Here is a 16,733-nt window from a genome sequence, read left to right as displayed (position 1 = left end):
ACTGTAGACAAGACACACTTGTCTTTGTCCTCCTCACCTGGTTGCCGCCACACATGCTTGACACTATCTGAACCAAATAAGTTTACCTTGGTCTCATCAGATCATAGGACATGGTTCCAGTAATCCATGACCTTAGTCTGCTTGTCTTCAGCAAACTGTTTGCAAGCTTTCTTGAGCATCATCTTTAAAAGAGACTTCCTTCTGGGACGACAGCCATGCAGACCAATGTGATGCAGTGTGCAACGTATGATCAGAGCACTGACAGGCTGACCCCCCACGTCTTCATCCTCTGCAGCAATGCTGGCAGCACTCATACGTCTATTACCCAAAGACAACCTCTGGATATGACGCTGAGCACATGTACTCAACTTCTTTGGGCGACCATGGCGAGGCCTGTTCTGAGTGGAACCTGCCCTGTTAAACCACTGTATGGTCTTGGCCACCGTGCTGCAGCTCAGTTTCAGGGTCTTGGCAATCTTCTTATAGCCTAGGCCATCTTTTTGTAGAGCAACAATTCTTTTTTCAGATCCTCAGTGAGTTCTTTGCCATGAGGTGCAATGTTAAACTTCCAGTGACCAGTATGAGAGAGTGAGAGCGATAACACCAAATTTAACACACCTGCTCCCCATTCACATCTGAGACCCTGTAACACTGACGAGTCACATGACACCAGGGAGGGAAAATGGCTAATTGGGCCCAATTTGGACATTTTCACTTATGGGGTGTACTCACTTTTGTTGCCAGCAGTTTAGACATTAATGGCTGTGTGTTGAATTATTTTGAGGGGACAACAAATTTACACTGTAATAAAAGCTGTACACTCACTACTTTACATTGTAGCAAAGTGTAATTTCTTCAGTGTTGTCACATGAAAAGATATAATAAAATATTTACAAAAATGTGAGGGGTGTAATCACTTTTGTGAGATACTGTAGGTTAGGAATAAGTGCAGAGGTCAGGAGTGTGTAATGCACAGTGTGCAGGGGACAGGAATAGGTAACACACAAAGTGCAGTGGTCAGGACTAAATAAAGCACATAGTGCCCAGGTCAGTAGTAAGTAATGTGCAGAGTGTAGGGATCAGGAATAAGTAACACTTGGAGTATATAGATTAGGAATAAGTAGCACAAATGCAGAGATCAGAAGGGAACAACGCACTAAGTGGAAAGGTCAGGAGTAAGTAATGCATATAGCGATGTGGCCTAGTGCAGAGTTCAGAGGTCAGTAGTAAGTAATGCACAAAGTGCAGAGGTTAGTAGTGAGTAATGTAGTGTAAATGTCATATGTTGGTAATGCTCAGAGTGTTCAGGTCAGGAGTAAGTAATGCATAGAGCGCTGTGGTCTGAAGTAAGTAAAGCACAGAGATGTAGCACATAGAGTATTGAAGTTAAGAGTAAGTAATGCACAGAGTGCAGTGGATAGGAATAAGGAATGCTAATAAGTAGTGTATTTGGTATTTATATGCTCAGTACACACAGCTTGTCATCTATTAATGCATACAGTACATACATGCCTACATACATAGACACACAGACACTCACATACATTTATACACACACACTCAAACTCACTGTACCTGGCTGACTCAAGTGTCTCAGTTTGGCTCTCTCAATTATGTAAATAATTCTGGGTACAAGGTGGGTTTCAGCAGGGCATGGTGGAGGTTGGGGTGCATGGCCATGATATGGGAGGCAGAACAGGTACAGCCTTCCCTCAATCCTATTCATGCCGGCCTGGGGCCAGTCCCTGGAGTGGTGGAGACACTAATTAGTGTGAAGGTGACTGGCGACAATGCTGGGGATCTTTGTTCTCCAGGGACAGACTCCTTAATATGGTGATTGTCCACAGGAAATAGGGACAAATGGTAACCATAAAATATGCACAAAATGTATAATATACTGACAATAAAGATACTGATAATTGACCTGCTTGACAAAAAAAATCCCTATATCGTATACTTGTACTAATGCTGTAAATCTTCTGTAGAATACTCTGATTTGTTTCCCAATACTTTATAAAACAAAAAATATGCAGGGCAGCTAACTAGAATAACTGTGAACTTGTTTTTGAATTCAAGAACAAGATTACTGAATTTTCTAAATAACCAGCAAAATTGGTGAACTGGAATAGAGTGGCAAAGTAGAACAAAACCACAAGCTAATGAGAGGTTTATTTTAAAAGATGATATATGCTAACCCTGCAATATTTTTTACAAATTCCAATTTGCAACATTTCAAGTGTTGAATTTCAGTAGAGTACGGGAAAATGTTTAAAAAACTGTTAAATCCTAGGTGTTACACTTATGAAAGAATTGGGAAAACTGACCTTAAAGCGGACCTTCAGTAATTTTTTCAATTTTCCATCTATTAAATCCTCTGCCCTTGTTGTTTAAAGGGGTTGTAAGGGTTCGTTTTTTGTTTTTTGTTTCTAAATAACAAACATGTTATACTTACCTCCACTGTGCAGTTCGTTTTGCACAGAGTGGCCCCCGATCCTCCTGTTCTGGGGTCCCTCGGCGGCTGTCTCAGGCTCCTCCCCGCAATAGCTAACCCCCTCTGGGAAGCTCTATCCCGAGGGGGTTAGCTTGCGGGTGCGCTTCCTGTCATACACGCTGCGTCTATAGACACAGAATGTATGACTCGGTCCTGCCCCCCCAGCGGCCGAGTCATTGGATGCGATTGATAGCAGCACGAGCCAATGGTTTTGCTGCTATCATTCTATCCTATCTATCCAATCAACGGCCAGACTCCGTGGAGAAGAGGACACCGGGGGACACAGCCCAGGTAAGTAAACGGGGGGCTGGGGGGGCCGTCATTGCCAGGTGTTTTTTCACCTTAATGCATAGGATGCATTAAGGTGAAAAAACACGAACCTTTACAACCCCTTTAACTTTGGATAGTAAAACATTTTTTTTCTGCAAGTAAATACTATATACAGCCCACTTCCTGTTTCTTGTCTGGTAAAAAGTCTAGGCTTATGACATCATGCACAGCTGTCTCTCTCACTCTCGTGAGAGTTTGCTAGGAAGGGAGGGGAGATTAGTCATAAGAGGGCCAATGAGAGCTGCAGGGCTGCAGAACTGGAGGTGTGCCTCTGTGTATCAGTGTATATCCAGGAAGTGAACAGGCAGCAGCCTTAGCTTCCTACAGTTAAAATGGATGCAGCCAGACTCAGTGGAGGGAGATTTCTGCAGCATATTTGGCAAGTACAGAATCACAGTATATATAAAATAATATGCAAAGTGGTTGGAGGGAAGCTTCGGAATGGCAAAGATGTTTTTATTACAAATTATGTGAGCAAACTGCAGTTCCTCTTTAAGCTAGATGTAAAGTTTTCAATCATTTCAAAAGTGTAGTGTCCCAAAATGGCCAGCATATGTAAAAGAGAAATATTTTTGTGAAGCTATGTATTAAAACTTATCAACTTTTCCTTTATTTTATAAATTACATATATAAAATTTGCATAGATAATATTAAGGTGATAGATTGAGAATTATAACAAAAGCATGTGTGCTATTTTAATTTGCTTTTTGCAGTCTGTGTGCCATAAACACTGTGTTCATTTTTCTTTGTTTAGGACCTGAAGAACAAACGAAATCCTCGCTTGGTGCCATATGCTTTACTAGATGAACGGACTAAAAAGTCTAATAGAGACAGCTTGCGTGAAGCTGTGAGAACATTTATTGGCTATGGCTATAATATCGAACCGCCAGACCAAGAAATCAGTAAGAATACATCCTGCTGTTTTGCTGCCAAAAAACAAGGATCATGTATGATACTGCAATGATTACATAAAATATAACAATAAAAATAATTAAATTACTGCCCACCATTTATTGAATTTTATTTATTTTATAGAACTGGTAAACTGAAATATAACAAAGATTTGCCTTTGTGTTTAATACTGCTTTAAGAAAGTATTTTAACACTTATTTGAAAATTTAGATTGTAGAAAGGATCATTAAATACCCCACAATTATTAGGATCTGTGAACTATTGGATAATATAGCAGCCATGTCAGCCAGTGAATCTGGAGCCTATAATTCAGATATTTGTTCAGTGATGATATCATCTGATATTACGTGATATAGGGGTATTATGAATATTTAATTGTTTTTATTTATTCCTTAATATAAGTGTCTGCTGCCATACTCTGCCACTCTAATTAATTGTTGCTTGTTTTTATACTCTACACACTTTATCGCTGGGAATAATGGGCACACTTTGTCAAGGTTTGTACTTACTTTTTTTTCCTGTATATATTTTTGTAGCTGACCAAATGACGTCGCGAGTCAGCATTGATAAGATTCGCTTCTTTAGGGTGGAGCAGACATATGCTGTCAAAACTGGGAAGTGGTATTTTGAGTTTGAAGTGGTGACTGGAGGTGATATGCGAGTAGGCTGGGCTCGACCCACTTGCAGGCCAGATCTTGAACTTGGAGCAGATGATCGGGCATTTGTATTTGAAGGAAGCAGAGTGAGTATTTTTCTTTTTGCTGCTACACACCCTGCAAAGATTTCAATTTTCCGAAATATCAACTCGCCTTGGACTAGCATGTAGTGGATATTGGATAGCACTGGATATTCAGTGACTTGTGGGCCCTTAGAAATTTAAACTACAAAAAATATGATTTGGGAAGTTGATAGGCTTGGTAGACAAGACTAATCAAAAAAATTCATTTATAAGAACATTTTTTTTACACTGTTAAATTTTACATTTCTTTCCATATGATAAAATTTGTCTTGGACTAAAGCCTTCTCCAGCACATGCAACCTGTAATGTAGGTACAGGAGTTTCAACCACAAGCAGGCCTTTTTCACTTTGAAGTTCTCAAGCCCTATCATTGCTTCAGAACTATAGTCTTACTGTGGTATTTCAAATCAGCATAAGTAATCTGTAAATAAGCCTACAGTGAGGTTGTCATACTTTTGTGAGTTTATCTTAAAGTGAATCTGGAAATTTACTATGTTATGGAACAATTTAGAAATGCAAATTTTACCTAAGCAGTGCTCTAAAATGTGTGCCTTTTTGTCTTTAATTCCTCCAGAAAAATAGCACTCCACTTCCTAGTATGTGAAAGTGCCTACGCACTCCTGTGTCCACAGCGACAGCCTTATAGCTTTGTATCTGCAGCGTGAGATCGAAGGCACTGCTGCCTTAGCCTTCTTGCATCAGGAGATTTTAAGTGAGATTTAGTGATGTCACTACTGTGCTGCTCACAGTCCTCCTTGCTGGAGATTCTGACACGAGGAAGCAAATCCCTGCCTCTATCAAGATGGCTGCCTCCGTACAGCAGGCTATTTACAGTGCCTGTAGGACACGCTAGATTTAATACAGCTTAAATTTAAAGTGGTGTTCCGGCCGAAATTATACTTTTTAAATAAAAATACCCCTATAATACACAAGCTTCACATATGCTAGTAAAGTTAGTCTGTTTTGTTAGTTTATAGCAGTAGTTTGTTATTTTATAACCTTACAGCAGGCCATGGCCATCTTAAGTGTGGGCATCTGAAGCCAGACTGTATTTCTTCCTGGATCTCATCCTTGCAGATCTCACACATGCTCAGTGCAGTACAAGCAGTGTAATAGGTTTCAGGTCAGGTTTCCATAGCAACGGCAGTGTCAGAGGAAGGAAATGATGAGATGGGCCACGGCCAGGGAGGAGGACGTGAAAAATGAATACAGCAGATGTACAGCAGGTGCTGAGAAAATTTTTTTTTAAATATCCAATTCGTTTACAGTGCACAGTTTAGTGAGGGATGCTGAAGAGTTGTAAAAGTGGGTGGAACTCCACTTTAAGGATCTCTATAAAATGTTATTCTTATTATATGACAAATCACTCAAGCCCAGAAGAAGGGGGTCCTTATTCCCCTAAACATATTGTCTGTTTCTGCTCTTATTAACTGCTTGCCGACCGCCGGCCGTCGATTGACGGCCAGGCGGCGCAGCTCTCGTGGCGGGCGGGGGTCATATGACGTCCTCGCTTTCCTAGGCCACCAGGGGGCGCGCGTGCTGCCGGCGGCGATCGCCTGCGCGCACCGTGTCACTAGGCACCCGGTGCGCGTGCCCAGCGGCCGCGATGTCCGCCGGGCACCCGTGATTACCGGTAACACAGCAGGACCGTGGATCTGTGTGTAAACACACAGATCCACGGTCCTGTCAGAGGAAAGGAGACTGATGGTGTGTTCCCAGTACAGAGGAACACCGATTGGTCTCCTCCCCTAGTGAGTCCCCGCCCCCTACAGTTAGAATCACTCCCTAGCAACACAGTTAACCCCTCGATCACCACCAAGTGTTAACCTCTTCCCTGCCTGTCACATTTATACAGTAATCAATGCATTTTTATAGCACGGATCGCTGTATAAATGGGAATGGTCCCAAATATGTGTCAAAAGTGTCCGATGTGTCCGCCACAATATCGCAGTCACGATAAAAATCGCAGATCGCCGCCATTACTAGTAAAAAAATGAAAAAAAATAAAAATGTTATAAATCTATCCCCTATTTTGTAGACGCTATAACTTTTGCGCAAACCAATCTATATATGCTTATTGCGATTTTTTTTTTACCAAAAACATGTACAAGAATACATATCAGCCTAAACTGAGAAAAAATTTGTTTTAAAGAAAAAAAAATTGGATATTTATTATCGCAAAAGGTAAAAATTATTGTGTTTTTTTAAAACTTGTCACTCTTCTTTTGTTTATAGCGCAAAAAATAAAAACCGCAGAGGTGATCAAATACCACTAAAAGATAGCTCTTTTTGTGGGGAAAAAATGATAACAATTTCATTTGGGTACAGTGTTGTATGACCGCGCAATTGTCATTCAAAGTGCGACAGCGCTGAAAGCTGAAAAATGGCTTGGGCAGGAAGGGGGCGAAAATGCACTGTATTGAGGTGGTTAAACACATTTCTAGAGAGGTCTAAGTTTGTACTAGGTACTTCTAACTGCACACCCAGAAGCACAGCAGCACAGTGTAGAAAAGGCATGGCAAGTTAGTACATAGAGATCAGCTGCAGGGGGGCCACATGGAAAACTAGTGACTATTCATTTGCCCCCTACCTGCCTTTTAAAAAGGCACTTACAAAGCATTATTATACAGTATCTTAATAACGTCCTTGAGCATAAAGCCTATGATGCAACATATGATAGCCCTGTTAATCCTTGTTCTAACTGTGTAGTAATGTGCACATATTAATAATGCATTAATCTTTATAGGGCCAGTGCTGGAACATGGGAAGCTCTTTTTTTGGTCGCAACTGGCAACCAGGAGATGTGGTGGGATCCATGATTAATTTGGATGATAAATCTATGATTTTCACATTAAATGGGGAACTTCTAATAACTAATCAAGGGTCTGAACTGGCATTTGCAGATTTTGAAATTGAAAATGGTAAGTGATACATTTCACAAACGTAAACATAATTATAGTTGAATATATTTTTATTAATTATTGAGGAACATTTTCCAGAAAGGAAAATAGTTATCAGCTAGAATCAAGAAAATAAGACATCCTAAAGCCTTACAATTCCAACATATGGTATAAGTAATGAGCTGGAACATCAATAGCAATAATATAGTCTAAATTTTCCATATCATGTAAAAGGTTACAAATTGAAATGACAATAAAAAGAGGATTTTGAGTAGATTGTCATGGGTATAACATAACGCATGGCTCGCTTTGGAAGTGGAAGTAGGGACAGGATGTAGAAAGTAAAAAAGATGAAAAAAAGAAGCAGATGCTAGTCCACGTGAGCCTGGTGTGACTGGGCACTTGCTCAAGTGGTAGCTCTGTGGCAGTAAGACAGTAAGACACCATACATTGCAGTTTCTTAAAGACAAAACTTATCCCACGTTTATTTTAAGGTGTCTAAACAAAACAAAACAGCTTGATATCAGCTTAAAACAGAACAAAAAAAGGGCTGCTTAATTTAGCAAGTGTTAGAGGCCATCCATTAGACTTTCGCTTAGCCTCAAAAGACCCAAACTGGTGGGTGAACCCTTCAAGTGCTTTTTAATCAGCACACAGCAAAACCACCGTCAGTCAGCTCATCATGCACTGACACCACAGCTTTCCTTCCTATAAGAGCTTACAAATCTTTAAATGAAACAGGCATGCAGGCAGGTAACGGCTGACAAGGCTGCCATCCCACCCAAACTTTTCTGCAGCCCAAACTCCAGGTTTGAGAGTATTTTTACAACCAAACTGTTAGAGACTGGCCTATATTCTAGGCTTTCCCTGGAGCTCACAACCACCCAATCCTCATTTTGGTTGACAGATATGTCCCACCAGCCATCTTGTGTGCCATTTTGGTCCAGACTCCATCACACTGGATTGTTGTCTCCCCATACACTGTTCTGAGGGAAATAGCTGCCCATATAGTCAACCTAGAGCTTTTTATTTCCCCCGGAAATACACCAATCAGATTCAAATGAACAGATTTTTGCTGTCCTTGCAGGGCGAGTTTCCATTTGATTGGTGGATGTGGAGGAATAACAGCACCTTCAGAACTGATGCAAGACATAAGTCACATCATGTCTATAAAAGAACCTCGGGTTCATTGTTAATTTTCTCTGAGGCAATTATGCTTAGTGCTGTTATGTTGGCATATTTCAGAAGTGTTTTTAGCTGTTTCTTTCAACTGCTGCATTCCATAAAAGCCTAGAGATTAATTACTACCCTGTTCTTTTCAGAACAATCACTTATTCTCTAATTAGCAAATGGATATGCTACATCATCCCTGGCAAGCAGTGCATTACTTTACTGATTCAAACCCTAGCATACACCGAATTATTGGCTTACAATAAATCAATTTTGGTTTGTGCCCAAATAATTCAGGCTCTTTGCAATGTAATATTCCTCTAACAGTCTGCCTTGATTTACTGTATATGTTTAAGTATATGATTTCAAATGATTCTGAAGCATTGCATACATGTTTATTTATAAACCGTATTAATTGTCTTGATGTCCTCTGAGGTTAGCTAATCTGTGAGTCCAACCATGGATGTTTGGAAATCTAAAATCATATTGAAAGGAAAATAACTGTAAAAGTATTACGAGTGATTAGAGTAAGAGGTCAAGTCTATGCGTTATTGTTCAGCAAATATCCCTCTGCACAATGTGTGGCCATTAAAGTTCTTTTGTGACAGATTGATGAAGGTTTTTTCCTGAGAGTACACCATCTGTAATATCACACAGACTGGGCTTCTTGTAATTATGTTTTGCAGGTTTTGTTCCGGTCTGCTCCTTGGGACTGTCTCAGATTGGTCGCATGAACTTAGGAAAAGATGCCAGTACCTTCAAATACTACACAATGTGTGGTCTTCAAGAGGGCTTTCAACCATATGCTGTAAATATGAACAGAGAGGTTGCCATGTGGTTCAGCAAACGCTTACCTACCTTTGTCAATGTGCCAAAAGATCATCCTCACATTGAGGTAATTGAGTATCTTTAAACTGTTTGTAATAATTACAACCAAATAGAGCAATTGCCCAATTATTGATTTTGAATTTTTAGGTGACAAGGAAAGATGGTACTGTAGAAATCCCTCCATGCTTAAAGGTTACACACAAAACCTTTGGAACCCAGAACAGTAATGAAGACATGATATACTGCAGGCTGAGTATGCCTGTTGAGTTCCATTCTGCCTTCATCAATGAAGAAAATTTCCAAAAGAGGTATAATGCTTTGTCTGCAGTACCCTTTCAAATTGTTTTCTCATTATACAGTTTTTTATTTACAACAAAAATCCTACAAAAATCCTACAAAAAGCCAAATATAAAGTACTTGCTCAAAACTGTGATAAGTAATAGAATGTCTAAACACGTCTGTACAGACATCAAAGTAGATGTAAACTCGATTCATGAAATTTGAGCTGGGAAGATATATTTGCAGTGTTTTCTTATCTCTCTTGGAAGGCCTGTGCCCAGCAGCTGTCTCCTGCTGTGTTCTTCTGTTATCAGCCTGACAAGTTCTCCACAATATATGATAAAAGCAGCCAGAGTTTTTTGTTGGGGAGGATGCTATAGATTAGCAGAGTCCTGAACTATACAACAAATGGAGCTGAAAGTCTCTACCTATGAGGAGAGGGGGTGTGTGCCTTTCCTCCAATCAGCTGTCTTGGCTGTATGCCCAGGCTTCACAGCAGTGTTGAAGAGGAAGAGAAGATCTGCTAACAGGAAGAGCACTTTCTAAAGGATATATAGTTGAAGACAGCAGATATACATGCAAGACTTATGTAGGGAGATTTGTTTCATCTCTGTGTATCATCTGAGGTTGTTTACTTCACTGGGTATATGTGAGTGTTTACATGCAATTTAACGCTGACAAACCAGGACAATATGTTAATTCTGCTGACCAACAGTGACATACAACTTTTTTTTTTTTTTTTAGGGATAACTATATAACTAAATATATTAAAACTATGGGCCTACTCTTGTGTAATAAAGAAGCCCATACATTTTGAATGGGCTGTCAGCTCACTGGAAGAGACTAAAAAAACATATTCAACCCTTTTAGCACAGTACACCATAAGGCACAACATGTACTTTATGATGCACCGCAATGTGTATGTGTTGCCTACTACTGTAATAGGGTGACGGGCAATATTCTGTATGAATGGCACCACAATGTATCACACTGCAGTTTATGTACTAACATGCCATAGGGTAATTTGTGATAAAACCAATGTTTTACCACAGATGATCCACATTGTGAACATGTGAATGGTCCCGTAATTGCGTAAATAGGAGAATAATTATAGAAGAGAGCGGATACCATTGTCTGTATGACAGCACACATGGGTGCTAGACATGTGCGATTAGTTTCGTACGAATCGAAAATTCGTACAAATTTCTGTAAATTCGTACATTCGGGAGGATCCGAAATATGAATTGCTATGCTTCCGAATTTTGTACGAAATACGAAATTTCGTTTACGAACTTCGGATCCAAATTCCCTTACAATGGAAATGAGAATGTTCGTTAATTACGATTATTCGTTATGATGAAGTTAAAAAAACCCAGGAAGTCAGCACAGCACAGGGATGGTGGGAGCCCCTCATAATGATAAATTCATCATAACAAACATTCGTAATTGTTACAAAAAGTTAACAAACCTAACAAATTCGTATTTCGCACGAATCCAAATTGAATTTCGGACACGAATTACAAAATACGAATTAATTCTAATACGAAATGGTACGGAACGAAACAAAACTAATTTATTGACGGCGCACATGTCTAATGGGTGCCAGCATTTTAAAGTAAATAGACTGAAGGCTGCACTGTGGATCCTGTAGTGTCTAACAGTGTTTCTTCTGCCTAACCCAGCATTTTGGCTGGGTTAGGCAGAGAAGGAGACGCCAGTGATATGACTTTGACAGGTCACATGGCCAGGGCCTCTTTTTTCCACAGTGTATTTTTCCAATTTCATTTATTCACTCTTCTATGTTTCTAGGTTTGTGATATTTGGCACTCATACTTTGTGCATGAGATCCTAGAGTACATGTACTGTAGATAATGTTGAATAAATGGTAGCTTGCAGAATATATAACCTTCATGCAATATAACTTGCTGAATTTATAAGCCACATGCAATTTAACAAGATGTCATAATACCATAAATACACTGGGTCTCCCACCTTAGCTGATATTATCTACAATAAGTTAGTTAATCCCCTCCAAGATAAACTAATACCATTCTTTTTGTAAATGGTGGTTAGAAGTATTAAGATATTTGTTATTGCTAGTCAGTAAATATAAAATTTTACCAGTGTCGTGCACTATTTGCAGCATTATACCCAAGTGACATCGTCAAACCAAAATGCACTCAAAAAAAAAATTTAGAAACCAAAAATTTGAGTCCATCAATAAATGTAATCAATATAATAAACTTGTGTCAGTGCCCTTATTCACACTTCTTTTCTCTTAACCACTTGCCGACCGGCTCACGCCGATATACGTCCGCAGAATGGCTGTCCTGTGCAAACTGATGTACCTGTACGTCAGTCCGCAAAAGCAGGATAGCGGGTGCGTGCTGCGGGAGTGTGCCCGCGGGTCCCGTGGACTCGATGTCTGCTAGCAGCCTGCGATCATGGCGAGGAGAGGCAGAATGGGAAACTGCCTATGTAAACAAGGCTTTTCCCTGTTCTGCCTAGTAACATGACAGAGATCTTCTGTTTCCTGTCATCGGGAACAGTGATCTCTGTCATGTTTCAGTAAGCCCAACCCCCTACACTTAGAACACACCGAGGGAACACAACCCCTTGATCGCCCCCTAGTGTTAACCCCTTCCCTGCCAGTGTCATTTTTACATTGATCGGTGCATTTTTTTTAGCACTGATAATTCTACTGGTCCCCAAAAAAGTGTCAAAAGTGTCAGGTGTCTGATTTGTCCACCGCAATATTGCAGTCCCGCTATAAGTTGCTGATTGACGCCATTACTGGTACAAAAAATAAATAAGTAAATAAAAATATCCCCTAATTTGTAGACAATATACCGTTTGCGCAAACCAATCAATATACGCTTATTTGGATTTTTTTACCAAAAATATGTAGCAGAATACATATTGGCCTAAATTGATGAAGAAATTCGATTCTTTTTAAATTTTTTTTTTTATTGGATGTGTTTTAGAGCAGAAAGAATATTGTTTTTTTTTCAAAATTGTCAGTCGTTCTTTGTTTATAGCGCAAACAATAAAATACGCAGAGGTGATAAAATACCACCAAAAGAAAGCTCTATTTGTGGGAAAAAAAGGACATACAATTTATTTGGGTACAGTGTGGCAGGACCGCGCAATTGTCAGTTAAAGTAACGCAGTGCCATATCTCAAATAATGGCCTGATCAGGAAGGGGTGTAAACCTTCAGGATTTTTGCACATATATGGTGCACTACAGTATAATAGCAGTTTTACCCATAAGAAACTGTGTTCTGGTCAATCACAAAATGGGGACCTGCTCACTTCCACTTTTGCGGCATGATGTCATCTGCTCCTCCAGGGATTATAAGTATTTGTGATGATATCACCGTATTTATGAACAGATTGAACAGATTAAGTGAAAACAAGTGTGAATAAGGACACTGACACAAGTTTACTGTATTGATTACATTTATTGATGGACTCAAATGATTGATTTCTAAACGTTTTTGGGTGCATTTTGGTTTGACAGTGTCATTTGGCTATAGCACTGCAAATTCTGCATGACACTGGTAAAATCTTATATTTTCTGCTAATATATGTGGGAATGCATATAGTGACAGCTGTGGTATAATCAATTATATAGGCACATAGGTAGCACATATTTGCACTGGAGTTTTTTTTGGTTGTTTATTGCTAGCTCGTATTTGTATAAATCTGGTTTAAATGTCTATTACATTTCTTATATCTTTAATTTTTTTCTCAACAATTTTTTTTTTTACTCAACATGTTTTTTAGTCTAAGCTGCATATACTGTTTCTTCCAATGAAAAAGAAATTCCATCTTGCTCTACGTAGTCAGTGCCTTCATTACCTGTTTGGAGACAAGCCAAAGATTCCATGCTGCCAGTTCATTGGAACTACTCATAAATCATGTCATGATAAAGGATTTGACAAATGCTTTTACTTAGGCTGCTTTCATACTGAGGCGCTTTACAGGCACTAATGCACTAAAAATAGCGCCTGCATAGCACCTGTAAAGAACCTCTCCTCTCACTCAAGTGTGAAAGCCCGAGTACTTTCACGCCGGAGTGGTGCGCTTGCAGGGGGTATAGCGCCACTAAAACAATGGTAAAGCACTGATCCTCTTCTTCTGGAGTGCCCCGGCAGCATTCCTGGCTCCTCCTCCTTATCGGATGCCCCCACAGAGAGCTGCTTTGCCTAGGGGCACCCATGCGGGCGCGCTCACGAGTCCCGCTGCTGCGTCCATTGACACAGACAGCAGGACTTGTCTCCGTCTCCGGTCCCGTGTTACTGGATCTGATTGACAGCAGCAGGAGCCAATTGCTCCTGCTGCTATAAATCTATCCAATGAGGATGGAGACAGCGGCTGGAGTTGCTGGGCTTGTGCACATCACTGGAACGGACGGGCTCGAGTAAGAAAAAAGGGGGACTCTGGGGGCTGCTGCAGCACAGAAGGTTTTTCATCTTCATGAATGGAATTCATGAAGGTGAAAAACCCAGAGACTTTACAACCCCTTTAAGCCAGTGTGCATGGAGCCTAATGCCGCGTACACAGGAGCGGACTTTATGGCAGACTTTGCCCGGCGGACTTTTCGACGGACTTTACGACAGACTTTCTGAATGAACGGACTTGCCTACACACAATGAACCAAAGTCTGATGAATTCGTACGTGATGACGTACGACCGTACTAAAATAAGGAAGTTCACAGCCAGTAGCCAATAGCTGCCAGAGCGTGGCTTTTTGTCTGTCAGACTAGCATACAGACGAGCGGACTTTTCGACCGGACTCGAGTCCGTCGGATAGATTTGAAACATGTTTCAAATCTAAGTCCATCCAACTTTTGAGAAAACAAAGTCCGCTGGAGCCTACACATGATCGAATTGTCCGACGAAATCCGGTACGCCGGACCAAGTCTGCCGTAAAGTCCACTCGTGTGTACGCGGTATTTCACCAAAAATTACATTTTTGTTGCAAAGGATGCTTAAAACTTGGCTTGTTCCTTAGTGCAGAGTTCTTCGCGCAAGCAGGAAATTACAGGGGCATTCTGTACACCAACTGTGTATAACTGTGTATAAATCAATGATTTAAAAAAAATAATCCAAAAAAATCTGATTTTTTTTTTATTTAAATCTGATTTTTTTTTTAATTTGAATCAATTTTTTTTTTAAATCAAATTTATTTTAATAAAATGCTTTTGGAGTAAAAATCTATCTAAGATACATTACTAATTTAGTTTATGCAGCATAAAATGGAGCTTAGTTATGTAGCATGGGGCTGTATATTCTGCAATATTTACATTTTTGGTAAACTCATTCAATGAATCCAAGGTCTGCAAGCTGAGATAACATGCCCTGCATTGATGCATTCGCACAGTTTCATAGTAACTATTAGATAAAACAAAGTTCAGGAATATTCCTTCATCCCATTGTTTTGCAAATCTATGTACACTACAAAGTGTATGATTGAATCGGTTCGGATATCGCTGTTTTACTAACCTGACAGCTTATTATTCTAAATAGGAAACCTTCATTTTGTTTGCAAATATTAAAGATTCTAACTACCAGCAAGAATAAGTCCTTACATTTAAAGAGCACCTGTCATTTCAGATCCATCATGGCAGCGCCTGTTAGTGGGGAACCACTCACCCACTGCCGCCATGTCCCTCACCTTGTTGTGTCACTGTTGCATCACCAGCTGTCCCATTAAAGTGAATGGGACTGTCGGTGAGTCAACAGCGGGTCAGAGGAGCCGCTGCGGGACAGAGATGACAGTTGTTCTTTAAAAATTATGATTTAAAGAGTTTAAAGAGTTTACTTAAATTAAGCCCTTTTACTAGTGATTTAAATCATGATTCAAATCACTTGATTTAAATCAAATCCACCCTGTCCAAAATTAAAAAAAAAAAAGTATTGGTTATGCATTAATTTTAAGGTAATGCTAAGTTGACAGTTTTGAATCTCTTTGGTTATGTAGTGTAGTTTGGTTATGTTTGGTTATGTAGTGGTTATGTAGTTTTTTCACAAATTAGAGATGCATGTTTTAGAATGAAAAAGACTAAACCATGGAGCGCCTATGTTGTGTATTAAAACCAGTGGGAAGAGTAAGTAAATAAGAAATCCATAATTTATTCATAAGAGGAGTCCAACATTAAAACAAGCTGGGTCCATATATGGGGAATATCTGTCCTGGTGAGAGAAGGCAGGTGTTGGATGACTCACAGACTGTGTTCCAAAGGGAAAAAAATGAGGGCTGGTGTGGATTGCCTAGCCAATACCTCCAGTGCATGCTGGAGGGTAGGAGGAAGCCACCCAGGGACACCCAGGAGGTGTATGCGGCCATAGGGCTGGAAGGTGTTACATGGTGCTGGGGTGGAACTAACACTGGATAATAATGAGACTAATAAAGAGGACAGGAACAAAGTGGCAACCTTAAAAAATACCCCCCACCACCACAGAAGTTTTAAATGGATATGAGGAAAGCGTTCTTTTCTCTGCAAAACGCTAAACAATACAAATGTGTACAGTGGTGGGATAATTCCTTTCTGGAGAAATAGCTTGAACTAAACATCACTACGAGGGGTCTTAGGATTAGAAAACAATGTGGTTTCCTAGATATGGTTTTAGAGAAGGATTGGAGCCTCTTTGCTGAATCTTGCACCACAAAGTGGATCCAACTAAATATCAAACAAAGAGATAGGAAATTAATTAAAGCCAAGGAGCCGATTGTAGAAAAGGAAAGTGTAATTAATAAATTTAGTCCTGTTTGTATGAGAATTGTTCTCGTGTTCTGTAAAAAATTAGGCAAATTTCAGAGAGATTTACAAGATTATAAAGAAGCACGGGTATTTAATTGGAAACATGCCTCCGGTGTTCCCCCAATTAATAAGAATCGAACAAAGCCAAACCTCCTCCTCCCACATCTGGCAACACACACAATTTTAACGGAGGAAAAAGGATTAACATAGGGATGGCTGGGAAGGATGACATTAATTATAAGGCTAATACTTTGACCAAAGGAGAACCTACTGTAGAATACCCCCTAGGCCATTCACAACCGAGACCCTGACCACT

At 39.9% G+C, this 16,733-nt stretch overlaps 1 protein-coding gene across 7 annotated transcripts in view; it reads left to right on the top strand.

Moving 5' to 3' along the window:
* The window catches only part of RYR3 (ryanodine receptor 3), a 1,082,755-nt gene that overhangs the window by 439,338 nt on the left and 626,684 nt on the right, over nt 1-16,733 (top strand). For all 7 annotated transcript variants that reach the window (XM_073608696.1, XM_073608694.1, XM_073608691.1 and 4 more), the window contains 5 exons: nt 3,576-3,723; nt 4,270-4,475; nt 7,219-7,393; nt 9,229-9,437; nt 9,518-9,678. In XM_073608696.1, the coding sequence (XP_073464797.1) occupies nt 3,576-3,723; nt 4,270-4,475; nt 7,219-7,393; nt 9,229-9,437; nt 9,518-9,678 (899 nt within the window). The remainder of the gene's footprint in view (nt 1-3,575; nt 3,724-4,269; nt 4,476-7,218; nt 7,394-9,228; nt 9,438-9,517; nt 9,679-16,733) is intronic.

This window comes from Aquarana catesbeiana, linkage group LG13 (genome assembly GCF_042186555.1).
Source record: "Aquarana catesbeiana isolate 2022-GZ linkage group LG13, ASM4218655v1, whole genome shotgun sequence".
NCBI classification, from domain to species: domain Eukaryota; kingdom Metazoa; phylum Chordata; class Amphibia; order Anura; family Ranidae; genus Aquarana; species Aquarana catesbeiana.
This window is presented reverse-complemented; position numbering and strand designations above follow the sequence as displayed.